Raw genomic sequence first — 17769 nt, forward strand, 5'->3', positions numbered from 1 at the left:
CACCGTGGCTGGTGCACTCTGAAGTCACAGCAGACTCTTCTTAAAGCATTTTTTTTTTTTCTGCCAAGGCTAGTGGAGAACACCTTTAACCCCAGCAGATTTAGGCAGATCTCTGTGAGTTCAGGGACAGCCTGGACCACAAAGTTGATTCCAAGACAGCCAGAACTAGTAAGAAGACCCTGTGTCAAATATGGACAGATAAATTAATACCATGACACAAACGTGTCTGTCACAGGACAACACGTGGGAGTCAGTTCTCTTTCCCACCTTGTGAGTTCCTGTGAACTCCTGGGATGGAACTTGGGTTATTACACTTGGCAGCAAGCTCCCTTCACCACCAAGCTATGTTGCCTGCCCCTGCTTGAAGTAATTTCTATGTGTTGTCTAATTTAGTGCCTCAGAACACTCTCACAGGGCCACTAAGAATACTCACCATAAATATCTACATGCCAGCAGACAGGCTTAGAGAAGCAAAGCAGTTATGGTGTGCAGTTTTATTCCTCTTAATATCCTGAAGAATGAGTGGGACTCAGAGATTTTTTTTTTCCCAGTTCCAAAGTCTTTATTGTTTTAGAAAAGATGATCCATCCGGGCAATGGGATGTGTCCAGGAACCCCATCAGTAGTGCCGAAAAGGACTCTGGTTTCTCTATGTCTACTCATACACCCAGTCGTGGGCACAAGACTTATAGTCAACCAGTTCTTCCGGCTTAAACCATAGACCGATTTCTTTCTCAGCACTCTTCACTGAATCGCTGCCATGAATGATGTTCCTGCCAACTTGAATGCAGAAATCCCCACGAATGGTGCCTGGTTTCGAATCGGCTGGTTTCGTCTCCTCCAGCATCACCCGGCCAGTTTTCACCACATTGAGCCCCTCCCAGACCATGGCCACCACAGGCCCTGAGTTCATGTACTTCACTAGCCCCGGGAAGAAAGGACGGTCTTTCAGGTCAATGTAATGCTGTTTCAGGTGTTCTTCAGAAGCCCGAAGGAACTTCATGGCCACCAGGCGGAACCCTTTCTGCTCGAATCGCTTGATGATCTCGCCCACCAGGCCACGCTGCACGCCATCGGGCTTGATGGCAATGAAGGTACGCTCGAGGTTGGCCATGGTCCTAAAGTCGGTGGGTCTGCTGGTGTCCGCGATGAGCGATGGGAGCAAAGAGACTCGGGACTCAGAGATTTTAAAACGCACGTCACATCTGCTCGTGAGGGCCCAAGTCTGGACAGGAATCTAAATCTGAAAAAATGCTGGCACTCCCACCCCAGCAAATCCTGGAAAAAGAGCCTGCTGTGTTAGCGTGTTCATTGTCATGGTGGCAAGTCTACTTTGGCTGTTTGGTGTGGGAGTTTGGGGGCTCAGGTGTGCTAGGCAAATGCCTAACACCAAGCTGTAGCCCCAGCCTCACTGGCTTCTCCTTCGGTGGGCTCACTTTTGAGATAGGATCTCCCTATGTAGCTCAGATTGGCTTTGAACTCTAGATCCTCCTGTCTCTTGACACCTGGGTACTGGGACCACAAGTATGAGCTATTGTTTGTGTCTTTGCTGGCTGACTGATTGGCTAGTTGTGATGCTGGAGATTGACCCAAGGGTTTTTGCATGTGATAGGTAAGCGTTCTGCCATTGAGCCACATCTCCAGCCCTAGATGATTCAGTGGGATGCAATCTATCTCAGCTAATGGCCTTTTAGTTTATGGTTAGACAATGCGGGGGGTGTTGCTTTTTGCTTGCTTCCTTGTTTGACATGACTTTACTGTATAGCCCAGGCCAGCCTAAAACACACAACCCTTCTGCCTCAGCCTCCCCAGTATACCATCTTGCCCAGCAAACTAACCAAATTTTAAAGGAACCCTAGGAGCCAGATATGATACCACACACTTGCAATCACAACATTTAGAAGTCAGGAGGGTAGTGAGTTGGAGGCTAGCCTAGGCTACATAGTAAGACGGAGTGTCCAAAAAAGAAATCAGATACATGGAAAACAAGTGGACAAAGGGCCTGGGAGAGGGGCATTGTGGGATGGGCAATGAGACTCTTCCCCCTTTCCAGGAAGTAAAAAGCACAGTAAAAAGCACTCCTCTCAAGTCCTCTCAAACCCCAGGTCTCTGTGGGGCAGCCCCAGCCTACCATGGTAATTTCCAAAGCCAGCACCTGGGAGGCTCACAAATCCCCTGTTCATGCTCAGACATATAAATTGCATTAGCAGAGAGGAGAGCCACGCTGCTTGTGGTGTGCTCGGAGAAGAGGCGCGGCTATCAAGTGTACACTGTGATAACTCTCAGGCCTGGCCTCACTCCAGGGGAGTCGAGCAGAGGCCCTCCCTGAGCCTCTCCAAGCTTCTTCAGACAAGTATGAAAGGAGCTGTTTTCTTCCTAATCGGGCCCTGGCTGCAGCGGGGCTGGAGCAGACACCACACCTCAGGTCGGTTAGTGAGAATTCACAAGTCACCTGAGATCCCTGCCTGCAGGGTCTGAGGCACATGCGCATTGGGTATCTCTCCCTGCACACAGCCCAGAGTGGCTCACCACTTTGATCCCTCCGGTAAGCGGTTCATTTGTATTCCAGAAGCACTGTATTTTTCCATCCATCTACGTTTCTATCAGCGATCTGCTAGTTCAGCTCCTGGTCCTGAAAGATTCAAGCTATGAATTGAAAACAGACTGTTAATTCAGTCCCCAAGTCCAGAGCAGGACAGAAGATGGAAAACAGGGCCGATGACTGTAAGGAATCTCAGTGAGTTTGAGCAGGCCTAGGTTCTAATCTCAGCCCCTGCTCTGGCTAGCTGTGTGGTCTTGAGGAAGTCACCGGACTAAGTGAGCCTCATTGCTATGTCAGGGTTGGTGTATGAAGGAAGTGGAGAGGAAGGGAAGGACAGAAGAGGGGAACTAGTGTGCTCAGCACGGTAACGATATAAAGATACGGGGCCTCTAGCTTCTACATGTGTGGTCGATATAAATCCACCCTAAAGGAATGTTTTGACAGGTGAAAAGCCATGCTAAGACATGGGAGGAGCTGAATGGTAGAGCCAGGGGTATCTTTAAGACAGTGAAACTATTCTGTATGATACAGTAACAATGGAACAAGTTATAGAGTGTCCGCCATTCTGATGTAACTGTGGACTTAGTAACAATGTACCCACATCGGCTCTTAAACTCTCCCTGACAAAATGCACAAGATGGACCAGGTGGATCTGAGACCCACCTCAGGGATAGACATGGCAACTCTCTACTTTCCAGCTTTCCTTCTGTATTGTTCGTTTGGGTAGGTGGCTGGATTTTGTGTTGTTTGCTGGCTTGTGAGACCCTATGGATTGGCTCCAGGGCGGTGCGTCCCAGCCAAGCACTCAACTACTGAACTAGCTACATCAGCAGCCCTCTGTCAGCTTTTCTGAAAATTAAAGCTACTCTGAAATAAAATTTTAGGGAAAAAAAAAAAAAAAAGCCATATCAGAACAGAGCAGAACGTTGGAAAGAATATTAGGAATATGTGCATTCTCCATGTAGATAAAGCTGGTTTCAATGTCACAAAGACAACAGTGGCACGATGCTTAGAACCCAGTTTGGGAAGAAGAATGAACCCAGGGGTATCTGTGATTTACCCAGGGACCAGGGGAGATTTCAGTAGATGCCCTCACTCTCAGAATAAGCAGCTGGATTGCCACCAGTCAGACTCAAAGCAGTAATTAGAACCAGGGCAAGAAGAAATAAAGACGGAAATTGCACCACACAGCAGACTGGGGAGAGGGAGTAGGTGCCGTTGAGGTCCTGCTGTCTGGACAGGATCAGTGAGTGAGTGGTTGGTTGATTGATTGACTAATTGATTGATGGGGGTGGGTAGCAGAGGGAGAGGAGTCTGGGGAAGGCTGGGGTTTCTGTTTCCCAGCTCTGTGGGTGGCAGATCCATTCTTTCAGAGATCTGGAATGAAGGAGGACCAGATCCCAAGACAGGATGACCTGGCCAGCTGCAACACGCTTTAGAGCGAGCATCATAGCATGTGCCCTGTGAAACGTGTTCTGGAACCTCTCTGACCTAGCCCTTTAGGACCCGGGGGAGAGGTGTTGGTCACCGTCTACAGACCTGAGCCCGGGTATATGTGCTGGGGGCTAGCACAGAGTTATTTCAGTACTAAGCAGAGGGTCATAAGCCTGCATCTGCCCCCACTGGACATTCATGATGGTTCTGAGGGTGTTAGTGCTTCAGTATAAAGATGAGGGAAAGGGCAGAAGACATGAATCACCAGTTAAGAGCACTTGGCTGCTCTTACAGAAAACTGGGGTTCAACCACCTGTAACTTCAGTTACAAGGGACCCTATGCAGTCTTCTTACTTCCTAGGGCACTCAGCACACAGCAGAGGCACTTTGATCTCTGAGATGGAGTCTAGCTTGCTCTACATAGTGAGTTCCAGGGCAGACCAGTCTTCAGAGTGAGCTCAAGGACCACCAGGGCTACACAGAGAAACCCTGCCTCAATAACAGAACAAACAACAAACTGGGAAATATCCCTCCCAAGAGACTTTCTATTCCACATACACATATGCAGGCAAAACACACACAAAACAAACTGAATAAGTACTTCAAAGGGGCCATGCTGAAGCGATGGCTCAAAGCAAAATGGCTCAGACCCCTCGCTGCTCTTGCAGAACCTGGGTTCGATTCTCAGAACCCACCTGGCAGCTCACAGTCATGTACAGCTCCGGTCCCGGGGGCATTTGCTGCAAGCATGTGGTGCGCAGGACGTACATGCAGGCCAAGCATCCTCACAAATAAAGTAACGAAAATTAGATTAATCCTTTTTAAAATGATCAGGGGCAGGTCAAGGCTCGGAAGAAGGTACCATTGCCATCCGGGACAGTATAGCAGCCTTCTCTCACAGCAACCTTTCCACAAAACCTCCGCGGTCTCCTGAACACAATGTCGCCACTCCCAACCCTTACCCAGAACCCGAACGAAGGGATCCTGTGTCCTATTAGAACGAAGGGATCCTGTGTCCTATTAGAATGAAGGGATCCTGTGTCCTATTAGACTACATGCGGTCCTGATTGGTGGCAGCTATGTTTTACTCTCTACGTGTGGAACATGAGCTGGAGAAAGATGTTCCTCCGTTGGCAAGAGAATCTTTTTGGATATTTTCCAGTTGTTGTTTGTTTGTTTGTTTTGTTATTGAGGCAGGGTTTCTCTGTGTAACCCTGGTTGTCCTGGAACTCTCTCTCTGTAGGCCAGGCTGGCCTAGAATTCACTATGTAAACCAGGCTAGCCCCAACTCAGAGAGCTCCATCTTGCTTTGGCTCCCTAGTGCTAGGATTAAAGGAGTTTGCCACCATGCCTGGCCCACAAACTTTTTTTTTTCTTTTTAAATCAAACTACTGAGGAGTCATACTTGACAGGTGGAGACACGCTTGTCCAGTCACCCTCCAAAAAGGCTGAACCAGTTTCATGCCAAAGCTGCGTGCAAAGTTCTGAACCCTGCTGTGGATTTGGTTTGGATTTGTTTCACTTGCCTGTTTGTTGGGTTTTTATTCATCTTTTTGCTTCTTTGCTTTGGTTTGTTTTTATTTTGAGCACGGTTTTGTTTTTTGAGCATTGTTTTGCCGTGGTCCTCACTATATGACATAAGCCAGGTTCAAACTCATGGCAGTCCCCCTGCCTTAGCCCCCTGGGAACTGGGCTTTCAGTGTGTTTGCATTACCGTGCTTGGCTGCTAAAGTCTTGAAGAACATGTTATGCCTAAAGCCATGTCGGCAGAGGACACTGTTCCTGGAGACGGGTGCAGGCAAACTCCTGTCTCAGGAGAACTTTGGCTTGAAGGGTGCTCACATCCTTTAGGTGAACAGGGTGAGCTGAGAGAGTCCTCTCCTGGAAACAAACACAAATGAACAAAACAAAAAAGGAAAGGAAGGAAGAAAGGAGGAAAAAGAGAGAAAAACAGAAAAAAAGTCAGGTGGTGGCCAGCACTCAGCAGGCAAGTGGATCTCTGTGAGTTCAAGACCAGCCTAGTCTATAAATCAAGTTGTAGGACAGTTGGGGCTACACAGAGAAATCCTGTCTCAGAAGGAAAACAAACAAAACAAAACAAAAAGAAAAAACCAGCTCTCCTGTTGCTGATGGGAATGAGATTGGCCAAGAACTACACCCGCCATGCCTTTAATTCAGAACCATCTCCTGACAGCATGGCCAGATGCCTTCAAAGGTTTTAGTACAAGATGCTCATTTAGCATTGCTCATAGAAGAAATGCATTTAGACAGAGCCGAAGCATCCAATGACAGTAGCTACAAAGATTTACAAAAATAGAATGCTGAGTCAGCATTGAATATATTTTTTTTAAAAAAAAAACTTAATGATGTAGCAAAAGTTGACATTCAAAATGGAAGATAGTGGCTTGGAAACAGTTCGGTTGACAGAGTTCTTGCTTAATGTGCACAAAGCCCTGGGTTTGACTGCCTGTACCCTATTAATCATGGTACATGACTATCACCAAGTCAGGAGGATCGGAAGTTCAAAGCCAGCCTCAGCTACATAACAAGTTTGGGGCCAGCCTGGACTACATGAGATGCTGTTGGAGAGAAAGGGAATGGAGGGGACAGAAAGAGGAAGGAGGAAAGAGAAGGAAAAGAATCAAGAGAGAATGGAGGAAATAAGGGATGTATCAAAGAAAGCAGCTAGAACACAGAGCCCTGCACATAGGGGGCTGAGGGCTAGCCTGAACTACACGAGGCCCTGGGAGCTGTCCTCACTCTATGCAAAATCCAAGTTTGCTAGTCATGGCTGTGTGACCTCAGACAAGGTACCAAACTCTCTGTATTCCAGGGGTTACAGGAGGGGAGCGTTTGGCCTGGGGCCTGCTGGTCCAGATGTTAGCTGTGCCTCTCTGTCACCTGACAGAAACCAACACCCTGTTCCACAGAAGTGAAATAGAAAGGCAACCAATGCTTTCCCTGGGCCAACATGCTTTAAGACCATAATTATTTTGAAATAAACGAAGAACTATAATCCCTTTGACTGTACATCTTTTTAGAATACTGTGGAGTGTCTTGACTTTTTTGTTAAGTGGCATCTGTTAATTACAGGTGGCCTTCTCTCTTGGCTTAGGCTTTGTGGGCTTGGGAGCCCGTGAGGGCAGATCCTCCTCTGACTCAGTGCTGCTTTCCAGCAGGCAGCGCAGGGCCTGGCACAAAGCCAACACTCAGGAAGTGCTGAAGTCCCAGAGGCTGGGCTCTGGGATGCTCTCAAGGTCAGAAAGGGAGGTTGAACCTTTGCCTCTCATGAAAGGATTCAGACAGTGCAGAATTCTCTACCCTCTCCAGCTGCCACCGGCCCTACAAGACTCTGAACCCTTGGACCTGGCGATCTGAGAGCAGATGCCCCGGGGAACTTGGGACCTGGCTGCTGTGGTGACGTAAACAGCAAACCAAAGAGGAGCAGAGTGTGAAGGCTGACTGTGGGTGGTGACAGTGACAGGAAAGTCTGAATGCTAAGATTAGGGCTGGAGCCTCTTGCTCAGAACCTGGGCATGGGTAAAAGAGATGGCTCCACAGATAAAAAGGTGCCTCCAAGCCAGACAGTTTGAATCTGAATCCCAGAGCATACATAAAGGGCAGAACCCATTCCAGCAAATTATCCTTTAACCTCCACAAATGCACCATGGTCTCTCTCTCTCTCTGTCTCTCTCTCTCTCTCTCTCTCTCTCTCTCTCTCTCTCTCTCTCTCTCACACACACACACACACACACACACACACAAATAAATAAATATAAATTAAAAATTTTAAACCTGAGCTGGCCACTGGTGCCTCACACCTTTAATCCCAGCACTCAGGAGGCAGAGGCAGGTGGATCTCTGTGAGTTCAAAGCCAGCCTGGCCTACAGAGCAAGTTCCAGGACAGCCAGGGCTACATAGGGAAACCCTGTCATGAAAAAAAAAAAAAATCAAAACCTGGTCACTGACTAAAAGGACAAGGTCTAGGGACAAAATGCTGGGCAGTGGTAGGGTGGACACAGGGCAGTGGAGGAGATGGAGGACTAAGGTCAGTTTAGAGCAAGTTCAGAGACAGGGCACAAAGCCATGTGAGGCCTAATGTGTGGGGAGCTGGGTCTATTTCAAGGGTTATGGTAACAGTCCACTGGAGGCGTCTGTCAACCTAATACATTAGAATTCTATAGAAACAGCTGGATATGAAAGACAATGCTCGGGCCAGCATTCAAGAGGTGGAGACAGAAGGATCAGGAGATGAAGGCTATCCTTGGCTACAAAGTGAATTACAAGGTAGCATAGGCTATACAAGGGACCACATCTCAAGTCAAAACAGACCCAAATGAACAGAAGTAAGCAAACAAAGCGCGCAGAGCTAGGTGGGATCTGCCCTTCAGGAAAAGTGGGCAGGGCTGGGACCTCACGCTGAAAGGCGCAGGGCACTTCCTGCCTTGGTTCCTGCTCCTGTGCCTCCTTCTATAGGGAGGCTTTAGGCAAAAGCACACTTGGTTCCTCTGCTTCTAAACTGCATCTTAGCGATGTGCACTTATCCCTGGCTTTAATGAAGGGTGCTCAGGCTCTCCGGTGCAGTGAGATCATTTGGAACACAAAGGTTAGTGTCATGAGACTGTAGTGATTGAGAAACCATCACACCAGGAAGAAATCGGATATGCTCTGTGCCTAGGGCAGCGCTGGTACCAGAAGGAATCTCTCTCTCTCTCTCTCTCTCTCTCTCTCTCTCTCTCTCTCTCTCTCTCTCTCTCTCTCTCTCTCTCTCCCTCCCCCTCCCCTCCTCTTTCCCCTCCCTCCCTCCCCATCCCCTCCTCTTCCGCCTCCCTTCCTCCCTCCCCTCCTCTTCCCCCTCCCTTCCTCCCTCCCCTCCTCTTCCCCCTCCCTCCCTCCCTATCCCCTCCTCTTCCCCCTCCCTTCCCCCTTCCCTCCTCTTCTTCCTCCCTCCCTCCTCCTCCCCTCCCCTTCTCCCTCTCCCCCTCCCTTCCCCCTCCCCTCCCTCTTCCCTTTCCCCTTCTCTTCCCTCCCTCAGAATGAAGAACTACTCTACTGGACTTGGATGCCGTTCAGTGGCAGAACTTTTGTCTAGAATAAATGAGATCCTGGATTCAGTCCCCTACACCATGAGATTAAAAATAAATAAATAACTGCTCAAAAAACTGAGCTTAAGGTTGTCTTAAGAAGACTTGAGGAGATCTCCTAAGCAAAGGCATAAACAGGCTCAAGTTTGAGGAACACTGGGCAAGAATGTTCAGCAGAGCCCCAATGTTCTCTGTCTAGTCCTCTCATTCTGAGGGGCACTTGGCTGTGCAAAATGGAAGCCTCTTCTCCTGTGAGGACCTATGTCTGGGGCTCTGCAAACTGCTTCTAGATGCTCAGATTTCACTCCCTGTGTTCTTGCTTTGAGGTCCTCCTCCTGTTTTCCCTTCTGCTGTGCTGAGCATCAAGTATACTCTAGGCAAGTGTTCTGTCACTGGGCCACTACCCTAGCCTATTCCACTTTTTGTTAAATTGAGATATAATTCACACATTCAAAACCTCACCTTTGAAAGCACACAGCTCCGGTTCCATATGCCCCTGAGGCCCTGTGGCATCTCCATCATCTTACTTCAGACAACTTTTAAACACCTCTGAGCAAAACCTGATCATTTTCTCTTACTGCTTCCTTTTCTCCTCAGTCCCTGGAAAGTACTCGATTTTTAAAAATCACTATGAATTCAAGTCTACAAACATTTTTTTGTTAATATAGTATTTTTTTCTGGCTAGGGTTTTGTCAACTTGACAGAGGCTAGAGTCATTTGGGAAGAGGGACTCTCAACTGAGGAGATGACCCGACCAGCTTGGCCTATGAACAAGTCAGGAAGCAGCATCCCTCCATGGCCTCTACATCAGTTCCTGCCTTCAGGTGGCTGCCTTGAGTTCCTGCTCTGACTTCCTTGGATGATGGGCTATGTAAGCAAAATGTTTTAGTGGAGTGTGTAAAACTTATCCTTGTGTTATCCAAATGCTGACTTTTCTGCCTTCACATCTTGTTTCAATCTGGAAATGGTAGTGCTTATGTCAAGAATCTCCTGTCTCAAGTTTGTGTAAATAATGCCTACCATTTATTCTCTGCCTGTCAATAAAAGCTGATCAGCCAATGGCTAGGCAGAAGAGAGAATAGGGTGGAACTTCCTCCAGTTAGGGGATGAGCAGAGGGAGAAAGAGAGGGAGGGGAGGGGGAAGGAGAGAGGGAAGGAAAGAGAAGCAGATTATGTCACAAGAGGGCAAGAGGAGACATCAAGGGATAATATATGGAAAACCTCGAGAGCCAGACCAAAACTAAAATAAAGGTATCTTGGGGATTTTGGCTGGCAGGTAGCCAGATTAGCTTAGAGGATTAAAGTAGATCAAATGACTGCCCAGGTGTTGTGGAACGCTTGATAAAATAAATCTTAGTCTCTGTGTCATATAGGATAAAGAGAACCAGTCACTGTAGTAATTTACTGCGTACATTTATATTTAAAAATTACTGTTACCAGGCTACAAATCACATCTCCCTATAAACAGGTCACAAGAATTAGACCTTTATTTTTTTCTAAGAGTCTTACGGGGCCTGGGGAAATGGTTCAGTTGGTAAAGGGCCTGCCACATAAACACAAGGGCCTGAGTTCAAATCCTCAGCACACGTGTTGGTTGCAGGGGTGGTGATACACATCTGTAATGCCACAGCTGTGGTGGAGGTGGGTGTATTCCACAGACCCCTCTCTGGCCAGCCAACCAGTCAAGCTAATCAGTGAGTTCTGGGCCAACAGAGAAAACATGTCTCAAAAAATAGCATGGAGATGACAGAGGAAGATACTTGACATAGACCTCGGGCTGCCATACATATGTACATACATGTATGCACATCTACATACACATGCACACACATACAAACACACAATTTTAAAATAATAAATAAAATAACAAATAATACATCTCTTTATGGTTTTATAACTTCCATTTAATTTGAGCTATTTTTTTCATTTGGTGGGGGTTCAAATCAACATAGATATGCCCACTTCTAGTTTGTGAATTAAAATTAACTAATTTAAACTCAGGGGATGGCTCAGCAGGAGTTTGCTGCTGTGATGGTTTGTATATGCTTGGCCCAAGAAATGGCACAATTAGGAGGTGTGGCCTTGTTGGAGGAAGTGTGGGGGCATGGGCTTTAAGACCATCATCTCTGGAAGTCAGTCCTCTCCTGGCTGCCTTCAGAAGAAGATGTAGAACTCTCAGCTCCTCCAGCACCATGTGTGATCTATGCTGTCATGCTTTCTGCCTTGATGATACTGGACTGAACCTCTGAATCTGTAAGCCAGATCCAATTAAATAGTCTTTTATAAGAGTTGTCTTGGTCATGGTGTCTCTTCACAGTTATGAAACCCTAACTAAGACAGCCACCAAGCCACACACCCACGTGGTGAGAGGAGGGAAATTAAGTCTATAAGTTGTCTTCTCACCTCTACTTGCATGTTGTGGTACATACATGTACATAACACACACACAAATATAATTATATTTAAAATATAATTAAAAATCAATCACTATGACTATTGAGAATCATTTCTGCATCGCCAATTATAGTTCAAGGCTATGTCTTATCTTTTACTAGTCTTACAGAGTCCAGTCTGGCCTCTGACTCACTAAGTTATGGAGAATGACCTAACCCCCCCCACCCCAGTTCTCTTGTCCCTGCCTCTGAAATGTTAGGGTCACAGGCATGTGCCAACATTTTCTGCTTTAAGTTCTAGGGACACAGGCATGTGCCAACATGTTGTGCTCTAAGGTCTAGAGTCACATGAATGTGCCAGAATTTTCTGCTCTAAGGTCCTGATTGTTGTAGTTTCCTGGTAAGCTTTAGAACTAGGAAATATCATTTCTCCAACTTTTTACTTCTTTTAAAAATTGTTTTGGCTATTTTGATCTCTTTACATTTCCACATAGACTTTAGGATCTAGTTGCCAGTTCTGAACAGCAGCTGATTGAGATTTGGAAAGCGGACTGTATCAAGTTTATAAACCTCATAGGGGAGACTGACATCTTACTAATACATAGCCTTCCTACCCGCGAACACAGGCTGTTCCCACTGATGTTGTCTTTAAACCCATTCAGTGATATTTTATAGTCATCATTGTACTGGTATTTCCTTTGTTGACATTATTTCTAAATTTATTGATTTTATCCTCTTTGGTGCTACTATAATGATATAAAGCAAACTGCTTTTTGTTTTATGTTTTGTGAGGGTCTTGCTTGTTTTTTAGTCTTGTATGCTTCCTTGGTCTCATATAAACATTACTGAATTTCTTGTACCTAGATCTTGTCTCTGGTGAGCAGCCTTGACGAACCTATTTATTGTCATTAATACATTTTTGTGTGGCTTTTTAAAGGTTTCCTACATAGTAGTTCATGTCGGTTTGTATATAAATCATGTGAGTTTTACTTTTTTATTCCTAGTTTGGGTGTCTTTTATTTCCTTTTCTTTCCAAATGTCCCTGGCTAGAACATTCAGTGTTATTACGCTGAGAGCACACATTCTAATCCTGTTCCTGATATCAGAAGAAAGCTCGGTATCTTTCACTATTGCTCAGTATGTTAGTTGTGAGTTTTTGCAGCTGTCTATTGTCAAGTTGATAAAATCCCTCCAATCCCTAGCTTCTTGAGTGACTATTATTATTATTATTATTATTATTATTATTATTATTATTATTATTAAAGGAATTTTTATCTACTCCCTCTTTGTAGCTGAGATGATTGAGGAGTTTCATATTTGAAAAATAGATGGATTTTTATATGCTGAAGAAACCTTGCATTCCCAGAATAAAATCTCTGGGTCATGGTACAGAATCCTTTTTAGATGTTGCTAGATTCCTTCTTCTAGTTCTTTATCGAGGGTTCCTGCATCTACACTCATAAGGAACATGGTGCGCAGCTTTCTTATGATAGCTGTCTTATTTGGGGATTAGGATAACTCTGGTCCTGGAAAATGAGTTGGGAATGAATGTCCTCATTTGGGGACAATTAATAAAGTACTGGGGTTAATTTATCATTAAATATATGGGGGAATTCGCCAGTGAAGCCATCCGGCTGTTTAATGGGAAGGTTTGTTTTGGGTTTTTTGTTTTAACTCAGAATAGTTTTTGCCATCATCGGTTCAGATCTTCTAGTCCTTGACTCAGATCTAGGCATTTGTGATTTTACAGGAATCAATCAATCTTCCTTCCTTCCTTCCTTCTTCTTTTCTTCCTTCCTTTCTTTCCTTTTTTTGTTTATTGCTTTTTAATTTTTTGAGACAGGCTTTCTTTGGTTAGCCCTGGCTATCTTGAAACTTGATCTATAAACCAGGCTGGCCTCAAACTCAGTGAGATCTGCTTGCCTCTGCCTCCCCAGTGCTGGGATTAAAGGCATGCACTACCACCAACTGGCTGGAAGTTTTTTATGGTCAAGCTTTTCACATCAGTTCCTAATCTTTCAAAGTCCTCTCTCAGCCTCCTTCTTCTCCCTCTCTCTCAGCCTAACCTTTCTCAAATTACAGTTGGACGAATACATTGGAAGGTATTGCAGGGTAGCTCTTGCAAAATTAGGACCTAGAAGGAGGGAATAAATTCAACTCCACATTAAAAGGAGAATCAACAGGTCTTAGGATGCATTTACTGTGGTAATTTTAAAAAGACAGAAATAAGGGGGAAAGCTTATGTTTTGTCTTAAATGATGAAATATTTAAGGCCTTCAGTGAAAACAGAAATAACATGGAAAAAATCCATTTGAGGGAGAGAATCTGACCTTTTTTTTTTCCTTGTGGTACACAGGAGATGCATACATTAAGATTCCAGGAGGAACTGGCCAAGTGGAACTATAGATGTCTAGGAGCAAGAGGAAATCCGGCGCGCCTTTAGACTTTTCCTTTCTCCTAGTACTGGGGATCTAACTCAGAGCCGCAGCCACGCTAGGGAAGTGCTGCAAGTATCAAGTGAGAAATACAAATTTGAGAAGCTCAGCAGAAAGATGGTGTTTCTCACTTGGCTGTGGACTGGATCAACTGGAGCGAAGGTTCAGATAAGAGAAAACAAGAGGCCCTGGACAAAAGTATTCCATTGGTCTGAAGACAAGCTAAGAAGTTGAGCCAGGGGGACATGATGTCAGAGCACCCAGAGAACATTTAATCTCGGGAAGACCATGGTCGCCTTCTGCTACGGGAACAGAGAAGTGACTGCGCCCACAATCAGAGAAGACGGTCGGCCATTGCTGTGAGATGAAAAACACATCTGTGAGGTTTTGAACATTTCTAGACACTCTATCTTAATGAAGCTGGAGACAAATGGAAGGCGTTCTTCAAAGCACCCAGGGAAAGAACGGAGAAAAAAATGGCGGGCATGATGAGCCAGATATTAGTATCAAAGAGAGAAAGCAGCAGATGGAGAAGCGGTAAAGAGTAGAATAAAATGTCCTGACCCGAACAAACAGCGCAGTTTTCAGATCAAACGGCCTTACAGGATACCAGGCCACATTAAACAAATGAGATACTTGCTTTGATATAATGCAGTGAAGTTTCTCGGCTAGTTAGTTGACAGAGCTGTATTAAGCCCCAGGCATGTGCTTAAAACAAAACAGAAAAAGAAAAAGAAAAAAGAGAAAAAGCAAATCACCATGGGAGACTGAGAACAGGATTGACGCACTGGGTTTAAAGAGGGGGACAAACCTCACTTCACTGTGCAAAATAGTAAAGTCAGGAAAACCATCGGCGAGCTGAGTGTAAGGGGTACATTTCTGTAATCTCAGTACTCTGAAGACTGAGGCAGGAGGATTGTAAACTCAGAGCCAGACTGGACTCAAAGTCAGACTGAACTCACAGTAAAGCAGCAGCAACAGGAGGAGAAGGAGAAAGGGGAAGATGAGGCAGCAGTGGCAAAACTGAATTGGTTCGAAAAGAAAACTTTATAAACTAAAGTCTACATCTAGCCATGTTGCTATTCATCAGCAAATGGCGTCTTCAAATAGTTTGGGGGTTTAGCTAACACTGCACTCTGAGAAAAATTCCTCAACCTATGCTGAGGTCTTATGGCTCTGAGGAGACACCATGACCAAGGTAACTCTTATAAAGGAAAGCATTTTCCCGGGCTGGGCTTACAGTTTCAGAGGTTCGGTCCATTATCATCATGGAGGAAACATGGCAGCATCCAGGCAGACATGGTGCAGGAGGAGCTGAGAGTTCTACATCCTGAACCATAGGCAGGAGAAGACTGTGTACCACACTGGTGTATCTTCAGCATAGACCTCAAAGCCCACCTCCATAGTGACACACTTCCAACAAGGCCACACCTCCTGAGAGTGCCTTGGGGCCAAGCATTCAAACACATGAGTCTATGGGGGGGCATTCCTATTAAAACCACCACACTAAGAGTATTTTCTTTCATGTAATTCTCCTACTTCCTAACAATTTTGAGCATGTGGGAAACTCATTCAGAAACCCCAACAGTCATTTCCACCGTATGGGGTCATGTGGTGGAGAGATTCCATATTTTCTATTCTCAGGGCTCAAGAGCTGACCCAGGGAAGCCCAGCAGGATGCTGGGCAGAGCACAGCTCCTCTCTCAGGGCAGAGCAGTCGCCAGGCTCTTCTGAACCATGCAGATAGCTGCTAACCAGGTAAGGGCTACTTACCCATATCTTCAATTTAGCCATAAGCCTCTGGGCTGAGATTTACAAACTAGAGCAAAGAGGGTGCTGAGGCATTCTGCTATGTGTCAATACCGTGTCGGGACCTACGGAGTGCAGCCCGCAGCTGCAAGCCGATCTAAGAAACTGACTCCGTGTTGTAACCCCACATTGGGATCATGTAACTGAATTTGGGGACTGTGAAAAAACCTGGCAACAATAAAACATTTCTGGGCCTGTGGCAAGCAAAAACTAATGAAAAGTCCGGCAAGCAATAGATCGACAGTATCGCCGGCCGGACTTACCACGTGGCAGCCTTGGCCCTGCCCAGTGCTCTTAGAACGCTGCCCACCGGGCAGCACCAATGAGGGCGCCTGGAAACGCTTGGCTCGGCTTTCAGACCATCCTATGCTGTCAGCTGCAGTGACGACTCTGTACAGACCACGTCCCCTGCTTGTAATGAAATTATGATCGTTTAATTACAAACAACAGAGACAGGATTTCCCACTGTCATTCTTTCGGTAACTTCCAATTACATTGTGCTAGAATGATTTTTCAGTTGCTGTTTGAGCTGCTAGCTTGAGCCTCTCTCTCTCTCTCTCTCTCTCTCTCTCTCTCTCTCTCTCTCTCTCTCTCTCTCTCTCTCTCTCTCTCTCTTCTCACATACACACACACACACAGATCTGACTGCCTCTGTCTCCTGAGTGCTGTAAACCAAGCCTGGCTTAAACACTTTCTTTTCTAAGTTGCCTTGGTCATAGTGTCTTATCACAAAAACAGAAAGCTAACTGTATATTGAGAATATCAAAAATTTTTCTCAAGTAAATCTGAGCATGATAGCACACACATAATCCTGGCACTCAGGAGGATCAGCAGCTCAAGGCCAGTCGGAGCTAGACAAGTAAGTGTGAGTCTAGCACGGGTCGTATGGAAGCCTGTCTCAGAAGGCCTAAAACCAAATTAAGCACGCACACTGTCTTAGGCCATAAATGGAAATATTAAAGGGATCCTGCTGGAGATTACTAATTAAACTTCAGTGTCCCTCCAATGGAAAAGTCTGTAGCTCATAACTGTGCTGACTTGGGAAAAGGCCCATGTATGAGACAGAAAGATGAAATGGATATGAAGACTTGTGGGAAGGTGGTCCTGGCACGCAAACACCATAACATCAGTGGGGACGCTCTGGGCCTCATTCAGATGGCTTCTAGTCGCTCTTCCTGGCAGTCTCAAGGAAAGTCCTAGAAGTAGGAAAGGGTTTAGTCAGGAAGGAAAGCTGACCTTGTCTAATTTCTACTATGAGGATTATAAGGTTGATTAGTGCCCAGGTTAATAGAAAACCCAAAAAGCTCAAATCCATTGACAACAAAACAGTTCCCTTAGCATCTCGGACCTTTCAAAATTCCATGGTCGTCCAAGAAGATGGAGTGATATGGGCATTGGAAAGAACAATGCATTGGGTTCCAGTCTGGGTCCATCACTGGCTCCAACACAGAACTCCAGGAAAGTCTCCTGTCTCTATGGCTCCTTCCCCATCTGATCAAAGGAGCTGGTTACTGTAGGTGACCCTGACTGTGACCCTTTCACCAAGTCCTGAGATCTCGAAGGAAAGGCTTCTGATGAAAGTGCATCTCCACACCCTGGGCAGCGTATGCAGTGCCTGGATATAGCTTAGACCCCAGGTGTTAGACAGTGTGCCATCTTTGGCACTTCTGGTCCTCAGCATCCAGGCTTATCTCCCCATCTGCTGCGCTGCTGGCCACTGGGATCCTCTTTGGCCCAGCTGATGGTGGCATTCTAGTCACAGGCTTCTCTGCTCTCCAATGTGGTCCAACTCAAGCCCATTTGGCAAATGCAATCCCACTGGTGCCAAGGATGGCAGTCTGCCCTCAGCCCCACTGTGTGCCAGGGTTGACCTGCAGGTTGGAGCTTGCTTCCCTCCTACCTAGGACTTAAGTCAGACCAGGCAGAAATCACGGGCTTCCTGGATGTCCAGGTCACCTGGAGAGCATCTGATGAGTCCAGTTGGGCACCTGCAGGACGTCTTTCTTAAGTCACAAATGAAGCACAGGAGAGGGAGGGTTTCTTGCCACAGCAGGAAGCCCCTCCAGAACCCC

At 46.0% G+C, this 17769-nt stretch overlaps 1 protein-coding gene across 1 annotated transcript; it reads right to left on the bottom strand.

The window, feature by feature from the left end:
• Positions 1 to 536: 536 nt before the first annotated feature.
• Positions 537 to 1165, bottom strand: LOC308438593 (nucleoside diphosphate kinase B-like). The gene has a single exon (XM_080940064.1). The coding sequence runs from the start codon at positions 1111 to 1113 to the stop codon at positions 655 to 657; it is 459 nt and encodes a 152-aa protein (XP_080796190.1). The 5' UTR covers positions 1114 to 1165; the 3' UTR covers positions 537 to 654.
• Positions 1166 to 17769: the final 16604 nt, after the last annotated feature.

The sequence above is a fragment of the Micromys minutus genome (genome assembly GCF_963924665.1).
Source record: "Micromys minutus genome assembly, chromosome: 28".
In the NCBI taxonomy this organism is placed as follows: domain Eukaryota; kingdom Metazoa; phylum Chordata; class Mammalia; order Rodentia; family Muridae; genus Micromys; species Micromys minutus.

Bases quoted from the DNA above. Each gene is read 5' to 3' on its own strand.
- LOC308438593 (XM_080940064.1), bottom strand. From the start codon at position 1,113: ATGGCCAACCTCGAGCGTACCTTCATTGCCATCAAGCCCGATGGCGTG.